The sequence below is a fragment of the Vigna radiata genome, chromosome 8 (assembly GCF_000741045.1).
Source record: "Vigna radiata var. radiata cultivar VC1973A chromosome 8, Vradiata_ver6, whole genome shotgun sequence".
NCBI classification, from domain to species: Eukaryota; Viridiplantae; Streptophyta; class Magnoliopsida; order Fabales; family Fabaceae; genus Vigna; species Vigna radiata.
Window position 1 is genome coordinate 37,657,551 of NC_028358.1, and position 9,851 is coordinate 37,667,401.

General features: G+C 31.4%; 1 protein-coding gene across 1 annotated transcript; it reads right to left on the minus strand.

The window, feature by feature from the left end:
* Positions 1 to 4,101: 4,101 nt before the first annotated feature.
* Positions 4,102 to 9,103, minus strand: LOC106772062 (phenylalanine ammonia-lyase 2). The gene is made up of 2 exons (XM_014658212.2): positions 8,529 to 9,103; positions 4,102 to 5,961 (listed from the first exon to the last, which is right to left on the minus strand). Exons 1-2 carry the CDS (start codon positions 8,924 to 8,926, stop codon positions 4,212 to 4,214), a joined length of 2,148 nt encoding a protein of 715 aa, XP_014513698.1. The 5' UTR covers positions 8,927 to 9,103; the 3' UTR covers positions 4,102 to 4,211.
* Between the last annotated feature and the right edge of the window lie 748 nt (positions 9,104 to 9,851).

A 9,851-nucleotide genomic window follows, 5' to 3' on the forward strand; every position in this document is an offset into this window, starting at 1 on the left:
TAATTTTCCTATACTATTTTTTATTCTTAATTTTTTTTTTAACATTTATAAATATATATATATATATATATATATATATATATATATATATATATATATATATATATATATTTAAATACACATGTATAAAAATGAAATATATCTAGACAATTCATTATAAAAATAATTTATAATTATCTTCATAAAAATAAAATAAAAGGAAAATGTATATATTTATTTTTATTTTACAGGATTAAATGTGTTTTTAATTGACGTAAAAATGAAATTCATTTTTATTTTAAAATTATTAGTTCTTGAACTTTAAAAATAAACAATTATAGTTCTATTAATTTAATTACATTACTATTTTTTTATATCAATTAGCGTTTTAGAGTAACGTTTTAAGTTGTTTATATAATTTGATACAAACATTATTCTGAAATACTATTTAACACGTAAAAGTAAAAATTGATATCGTTGGATTAAATTCATCTTTTATGTTTAATGATGAAAATATATCAAAATTTGAAAGAGGAAAAAGTTCCAAATTTGTCTTCAAATTTAGGGCTATCAGGTGAATAATTTGAGGATCCATTATGATCAGTTTCACCATCATGTAACATCCACTTGCACTAATCTCTTATACTGTGATTATATTAGTTTATTTTTGGAAATATAAAAATAACATTGTAAAATTACTAGTAATATATAATATGTTTAATGACTAATTAACGATAGAGAATATAAAAAAATTGTTTATTAATTGAATCCTTAGGTTAATTTTTTTTAGGAAATTGTACTTATAATCTAATCAAAGTTAATATAATTTATTATATAAAAAAAATAAGTAATAAGGATGTTACATATTCTAAATGCACAACCCTACTATAAATTTTTATTCAATTTTTTTAAGATACAAATTTGTATTTTAGATGTGAAGTCAAATGTAAAATACATGTTTTTATGTTGTATTTTAAAGTGTATAATTTAAAATATAAATTTGTGCTTGGAATTGTATATTTCAAAATAAAAAATATTTATATTTAACTTTTTTAATTATATAATCTAAAATGTCTCTGATTTATACAATTCAAAATTGAAAATCATAAATTATAAGGTAAATTTAGAATTTCAGAATTTCGAGGAGGATACACGTTGAAATTGTAAGGGTACAAAAAGAAAAGCCCTTATTCCTCTGTGTAATTATTACTTTCTACATGCACTTCCATAAACTTTCTATTTTTTCTAATTTTTAGATTACAGAAAGTTATTTTTTGACCTCTAAAGTTTAGAAGTCAAAGGACTTTTAAATTTTATAATTTAAAAGTTATTAAAAAGTTTAGAAGTCAAAAGAACTTTTAAATTGTATAATTTAAAAGTTATTAGAAAAATGACTTTTAGATAATACAATTCGAAATTCTCTTTTAATTTTCTAAAAATATGAAAAACTTTTTATATGTGAATACAGGAAGAGACATCGATGTAAGAAGAAAGTGCCTTCCTTCTTCGTTATACAAGGAAAAAAACTCATACAACTAGACTTAGATAATAAAAAAGGTAAGGTTATATATAAATAACAAAGTTTGCAAAATTCAAAAAATAAGGTTTTATGAAACATGTTTGAAAAAGAAGAATGTAAAAAACGACAATTAATTTAAGGACGTCAATATTAGTTCTATCAACAATTAGTATTTTTAACAAAAAATAAAAAATAAAGCAATATAAATTTTAAATCATTAAGATAAACTAGTGTGATAGAACATACATACAAGTGCTATCACATCTGCATTTCTGTTAATATATAAAAAAATTGATGTACACAAATTATTTTATATTTTACTTTTAATATTTTAAAATCATAACACAAAATTAAGTAAATGATAATAATGAGAGAATAATTATCTTTAGAAAATAATGGTATACATCAATTTATTTAACTTCTACGACTGCAACTAGACATATTATATTATACGCTGTTATAAGTTAAATTAACTTTAAACCCTAAACTCTAAATCTAAATAAAACATTTTAATATATTTTAATATAAATTATATATTGTTATAGATATAAGATATATACCTTTCATAAAAAATAATATATCTTGATTTGATGTGTGACGCCTAAGTACTGACGAGGACGGGGAGTGATCGCCGGTGCAAGAGGCATGGACAAAGAGCGGCTATTGGCAGACTTCCAGTGAAAGCGACACGTGGACGAATCGAACATACACCGGAATGAGAGGGATCCAGAGACTGTATAGGTATGAGACTATACGATTGAAGGATAACTTAAAAGAATTGATTTCGGTAGCCTAACTCATAAGAACTCCATGGTTAAAATTGATATAAATATTATAGTTTAACTTATTAAAATAAAATAGTATAACAAAAATGCAAAACACATATGCAACAATACCTATGTTTTCCCTAGCACAAAGATAAAGGGCACTACTTTCTTAGAAACAATATATACATAATTTAATATTTTTCTTAAACTAATGTATTAAACAATCCAAATAAAATATATAAAACAATTATATATTTTATATTTATAACATTGTTAGAAGTGGGTTTTAAATGGAAAAGTCTCAAAGTAATCTAACCGTGAAGGTTTGTTGTTGTTTGCCTCTGTAGGACAGTTGTTTCTTGAAAGCCTCCCATATGTTCAGGGCAGTTAAGTCCCTTGAAGTTTTGTTACTGTTTAGGGTGATTAAGTCCCTACAGGTTTGTGGTTGTTAGCCTTTTAATTCCAGCCACTGCAGGGTAGTGTAGTCCTTGCAGGTCTGTTGCTGTTTGCCTTTGGAGGACAAATGTTTCCTGAAGGCTTGTTACTGTTTAGGGTAGTTAAGTCCCTTNTTGCCTTTGGAGGACAAATGTTTCCTGAAGGCTTGTTACTGTTTAGGGTAGTTAAGTCCCTTGAAGTTTTGTTACTGTTTAGGGTGATTAAGTCTCTACAGGTCTGTGGCTGTTAGCCTTTTAATTCCAGCCACTGCAGGGTAGTGTAGTCCTTGCAGGTCTGTTGTTGTTTGCCTTTGGAGGACAAATGTTTCCTGAAGGCTTGTTACTGTTTAGGGCAGTTAAGTCCCTTGAAGTTTTGTTACTGTTTAGGGTGATTAAGTCCCTATAGGTTTGTGGCTGTTAGCCTTTTAATTCCAGTCGCTGCAGGATAGTGTAGTCCCTGCAGGTCTGTTGCTGTTTGCCTCTGAAGGACAGACGTTTCCTGAAGGCTTGTTGCTGTTTAGGGCAGTTAAGTCCCTTCAAGTTTTGTCGCTGTTTAGGGTGATTAAGTCCTTACAGGTTTGTGGCTATTAGCCTTTTAATTCCAGCTGCTGCAGGCCCTTCATTTGTTCTTGCAATTTGTTGTTCATCAATAGTGGCGAACAACGGAAATGACGACGTGCCGATGACACTCTTGAAGATAGATTATATATTTCAAATTTTATGTATTCTAAGCTTTATCCATACAATCTGTATGTTCCAACTTGAGGGGGAATGTTAGAAAATAAATCATATCCCGATATTATTGAGAAAAAAAATAAAATAAAAAAATATGGTATCAGAGCCATGGTTAAAGCCTATCCTAGCGAGTTTTAAGTGGGCATTTCTCTTTCTATTCCACCCGTTGTCGGGTCAGTATTGGACCACCCAATTTCTACTATCACGCACAAAATGTTTATACCACGGCGTGAAGGAGGTGTGTTGGAAGTCCCACATCGACTAGAGATAAGGCCAAATTATAATATATAGGTGAGGTGCAAACCTCACCTTACAAGCCGGTTTTGTGGAGTTGAGTTAGGCCTAGAATCCACTTCTAACATGGTATCAAAGCCATGGTTAAAGCCTATCCTAGCGAGTTCTAAGTGGGCATTTTTCTCCCACTTCTAATAAAAATATTATTTAAGTGAAATGCTCTATTTTATCCGGAACTCCAAAGTATATTGCTCGAACAATCTGAGTCATTGACATTTCAATCCCGCAAACCAATCATTTCAGTAATTTGGTTTTGCATGTTTAAGTTCGATATTTTAAAATCTAAAATATATTTATTATGAAGAAAAATACTAAAAAAAAAGAGGTAGTGAAGTTGTTTATAGAGAAAGAAGGTGCAGTAAATGGAAATAGATTTTTTGTGATGAAAGTTTGAAATATATGATATTTACTATGATTACAATAAGATAGATTACAGTGAAAGAAAAATGAAAGTTTGTATATTTATAAGTGGGTAGAGGAATCTTAGGATATTGGTAGAGGAGAACCATTCCAGTTCTTTAGACAATCCAGCATTGGATCAATAAACTTTCCTTCACATAATGCAGTAAAAACCTTGTCACATTCCTCACCAGGTGACTTCACCTTCTCCCCTGTTAGCAAACTTGTACTCAAGCTTTCTCTCACAAACTTATATAATGGGTAAGATCTGCATTCTTTAATTCTGTTAGGAATACTTGAATTTCCATTCTCAGCTTCAATCCTACCATTTTCTACCTCCTTCGGCAAAAGGGCTATCAGTTCTTCCTCAAAGGCTCTTATCTTATGGAAAATTGAGCTACTTAAATTTCCCTCTTTCTCACCGTTTTGCATTGCATGATCAACCAGAACTGATCTCAACTTTTGCATCAAAGGGTATGTTACACTACAGGGGTCATCAATGTAAGCAAAGACATATTCATGATCAACAATTTTAAGCAAGTCCTTCTCACAGAATCTAGAAGGGTGTAACTCACCATTCATGCCAGTTGTGAGAACTCTTTTGGCCACTTGACTCACAGCATTCTTAACTGCGTTCTTCATGTTTTCTTCCAAATGTCTCAAGTCAATGGCTTGACACAGTGCAACTAAGTAAGTGGAAGACATGAGCTTTAATATTTCTACTGCTTCAGCAGTCTTTCTTGAGGAAACCAAGCCTAAGGAATTGACATCTTGGTTATGTTGCTCAGCACTCTGCACATGATTAGTGACAGGGTTGGCCAGATACTGAAGTTCTGAACAGTATGATGCCATTGCTATTTCAGCTCCTTTGAATCCATAATCTAAGCTTGGATTGCGACCAGCTGTTAGATTTGAAGGTAAACCATTATTGTACAAGTCATTCACAAGTTCAGAAAACTGGGCAAACATAAGCTTCCCAATTGATGCAATGGCCAAACGGGTGTTATCCATTGAAACACCAATTGGGGTACCTTGGAAATTCCCCCCATGAAGTGCCTTGTTCCTTGAAACATCGATCAAGGGGTTATCATTAACAGAGTTTATCTCTCTTTCAATCATCTTAGTTGCATGTCTGATTACTTCAATTTGTGGTCCAAGCCATTGAGGAGACGTTCTGAGAGCATACCTATCTTGTTTTGGCTTTTGAAGTGGATCAATCTCATGTAACTTTCGGGCTTCCTTAATGTATGAGCTTCCATCTAGTATGTGTTCCATTATAGCAGCAGCCTCAATTTGACCAGGGTGATGCTTCAATTTATGAGTCAAGTGGTCTGTGAATTCTGGTTTTCCTTGCATAACTTCAGCAAAGATTGCAGACAAAACTTCACAAAGAACAACAAGTAAGTTTGCCTCAAAAAGAACGATGGAAGCCAAGCCAGATCCCACTGCAGTGCCATTGACCAGTGCCAGACCCTCTTTAGGTTGCAACTCAAAGAAACCTCCATCAATTCCAGCTAATTTAAAGGCATCTTTAGCATTGAGTACTTCTCCATTGGGTCCAATTGACTTGGAGTTTGGTCTTCCAATTAAAAGACCAGCAACATAGGATAAAGGAACCAAGTCACCTGATGCAGTGATTGTACCACGTAGTGGAAGACATGGAGTTATGTTGTGATTTAAAAACTTGGTAATAGCCTCCATAATTTCGAACCTAATGCCTGAATATCCTTGAAGCAAAGTGTTAACCCTAACCAACATAGCTGCCCTTGTAGATGAATAAGGTAATGTATGAGAAGCCTCTGTACCATTACCAAAAATGCCGGCATTCAAAAATCTGCTTAGACAAAACCAATATTAATATATCATGTGAGTGTGAACTATAAACTAAAATAACAACAAAATGACAGAAACTGCATAAATACATCACATACTATAAACCAATAGTAAACACGTTCGGTGAACGGCTAACACAATAAAGTGGTCTTTTTCCAAATAAGTCAAATAATTGTGTTCATTAAAGTCCAAGTTCATTAAAATAACAATCCCAATCAATCTCTAATAATCCATAGATAACTCCGACATAGTCATTTAATATAACAACTGGTTGAAACATACATTAGAGTTTGATCCTTCTTTTCCTTTTTACATGACTATAAAACAGTAATGGAAAGAAAAAGCAAATAGAACATTAAATGTACAATAAGGTTGTGGGATGAATGGTTATCATGTTTTCCACGGAGATGGGCCTAACGAAGAACCGTAAAATCGGTTACTAATTAATGTTGACATTCCAGTTATGCATACCTAAAAAAGTTCATAGTTTTATTTATATATATTTATTTACAAAGATCCAAACTTTTCAGACAACTTCACATGCGGTCTAATATTGTCTTACTTCTAGTTCTCGTTTATTTCTTTAATATTTATTCGTACTATTATAGTATTTTATCTATATATTCCGTGACCATGATTTGACTTTTGATTGGATTATATCAGCTCAAAGACAAACGACAGAAGAAAAATTAAGAAATGACAAATCATCTCTTCGTTTTCTGTGACTAGGACTTTTAGTTTTATTTTCAAGAGTTAATAGACCAGAATTGACTACTGTTTTTTAACAACCTTTTTACAACAGGACATGTATAATCATTTTATGGTATGTTTAAATTTATGTTTAAAAAAATATTTGAAACGGACTAATAATAGACTACCACATATACATTATAAAAATGTTATTAAAAGAAGTTGTTAAAAAAGACTTTTTCCATATAACAGTGTCTCCACAACTAGCCTTATTTTATACTTTTAATATTAGACCATTATGACTTTTTCTTGCATTAATATAACAAAGATAATAATAGTAAACAATATAACACTTAAGATAATGACTTATTTGCTCATGGTTTTCTTAATTATACTTACTTATCATTTTTATTTAAAAGGGACAGATTTTTCCTTTGTATGAATTCCTAATTGTTGTATCTATAAAACCAAACATGTAAACCAAACACATCGTGGAATGGAGACCACTCACCTTGTGCTAGAGTCACCGTCTAAAATAAGAAACAGAAAATTGTTACTTGGAAAAAGGTGACCAATGATTCGTAGAAAACATGCATTTTTTATACTTTTATTTCACAACTAGTGTTTTCGAGTAATGTAAAATATAATTTTATTTTTAAAATCTATAAAAAGATTCTTCCACGATCACTATTCTAAAAATAAAAGTATAGGATATATTTTTTAATTTTAAATTAAAACTTTTAAATTGAAAAATAAATAAATCAAACTCACAAACCAACAATATTAATTAAAATTAGACATGTTTCAAGTTTAAGACATATTAGTTTCACAGAGGAATGAATTCTGCTGGATATTGTCTGGTCAATAAACAGAAATGTACCTTCAGCAGCAAGGTTAATACTAGGGAAGTATATAGTTTTTATACTAAAAATATAATAGGGTTATTTTTAATTTAATTATTTCAAATAATAAAACTTTATCCAATTTTAAGTTTTAAATATTTTATTATCTACAAAAGGTGTCCCACCCTCAAGTACTAAATTTAGAATGGAATGTTATACGTTGAAACCATGTCCTACAACCATTTGTATTGATTTCCTATTTAATAATTTATATTTTAATTAAATAGCTAGGAGAGAAAATGTAAATTGTCAAAGTAGATTTTTCTATTTTAAATATTTTTTATTTAAAAAATAGTCTATTAAAATAAAGCCATTTACCAATAATATAAAAATAACTTTATAAATATTTAAAATTAATAAAATTATGTACAATTGACTTTAATATTAAGTATCGGAAATTTTTTCTAATTGGCAGCTTAAAATAAACACCTTATTTATCTATGGTACAAAAACTAGCTTCAACTATACCGACAAATAACCTTGTTTGTAAGTTTACTCAATAAATTTAAAATATTCTAAGCCAGGTATTTATTGAATTTCTGTAACTGCACATAAGTTTTCAACAGCTTTTTATGTTATTCTATTTTTCATTTCCTAACATAACAGGAGTTTTCTCAAATAAAACATCATAGGAGTTTTTTTTTTTTTTTTTTTTTCAAATGAAACTAGACGCAATAGAAAAAATGACGCACCAGTGTCAAATCTACAAACCACACGAAAAAGAAAAAGAAAATAATGGATGACGACTTCCACCTAATTGCATCTTGCACATCACTGATAACCCACCTACCCCAAAACACCAAAACATTAGTAGAAAAAAAAAACACCAAATCCACCGTAATAATGAGGTACAATTAATTAATCAACCAAAAATCATTGTACATATAATTTTAAAAATAATTAATTATGATAAATTTTAATTCGAAAATATATTTGTTTTTGCTGATAAAAAAAAAAAAACGAATGAATGAATGACCTGATGAGTTCGTTTTGGAGGGCACCTCCTTGCTTGGTTCTCCTGTGTGAGGTTGCACCGAAGCCCGTGGTGACCCCGTAGCTATCAGTGCCTCTGCTCATGCTATCAATCACCCAATCACTGCTGGCATTCACTCCCCGCCGGCTCTCCCCCGCCAGCTCCACCGTGACGCCAGGGGCATGACAGGTGGCAACCGCCGCCACCTGAGACACGGTGAGGGTCTTCCCACCTAATGTCACCAAGGGGTTACGGTACTCCTCCACCATGCGCTTCACCTCGTCAAGGTGGCTACCTTTCAGAGCTTCTGCAGCCTTGCCCCAGTTAAGTGGGTCGCTGGGTCCATTGCAAAGGTTGAACGAAGCATTGGCATTGGTGTGGTTTCCATTGGAATATTCCATCCTGAAAGATAGGAGATATATATGTGGAAAGAATGAAATTAAGGTTGTTGTTTTTGTGAAGATGTGTGTGGGGTGATAGGATGAAGATCTCGGAAAGGAAAGAAATGCACAAATATGGGATTGCACGATAATGGTAAATGCGGAAGAAATAATTGCTGAAGAAAGTGAGAAAAAAGGGTTGTATATATAGATGGGTTGGTGACATTGAGTGTGGGTGGGTAAGCCGATGGGTTAGTTGAGAAAGGGGAGTGGCCGTTGGATGAGGGAGAGGAATGGAGGGTTGGGATGCTGGCACGTGGAATGCTGAAGTCAGTGAGAGTCCCTTTGGTAATATAGCTGTTGGAATGGTGGGTCCGATCCAAGTTATTTTTGCTGGTGATTTTGGTAATGTTGAGGAAAAAAAAGAGAACTAGAGGTTTATTTATGGATAAATCATTCATTAAAACAACACTTACAATAAAATAAAATATAAACACTGTGAATGTTTTGATTTAAATTCTTTATATTTATTGAAATGAACAATTAGATTATTAATATTAGATGATGTTAAGCAAAAGGATTAGCTATAATTATATAATTAAAAAGTGTGAATAATGAAATTGGTGAAAAGTAATAACTATGTGAGAAAATAAAAGAGTAAAAGTAATTAAATGAAACTTTAATAAAATAAATTGGAATGCGAAAACCATGCATGTGGTGTAGCATGAATAGATTTGCCAACTTTATGCGGAAAAAATAGATGTACGAATTAATGTTTCGCCTTAGGTAATTTCTTCACCTCCCACGCTAGGCTTGGCTTTCCTCTTTGTAGAGAAAAAGTTATTGTACAATCATAACTTGCTAATTTTACAATAAAATAAATTAATAAAATTGATTCTAAGTTGAGGATGACAACGGGTCGAATCAGGTACAGATAGTGTCTATC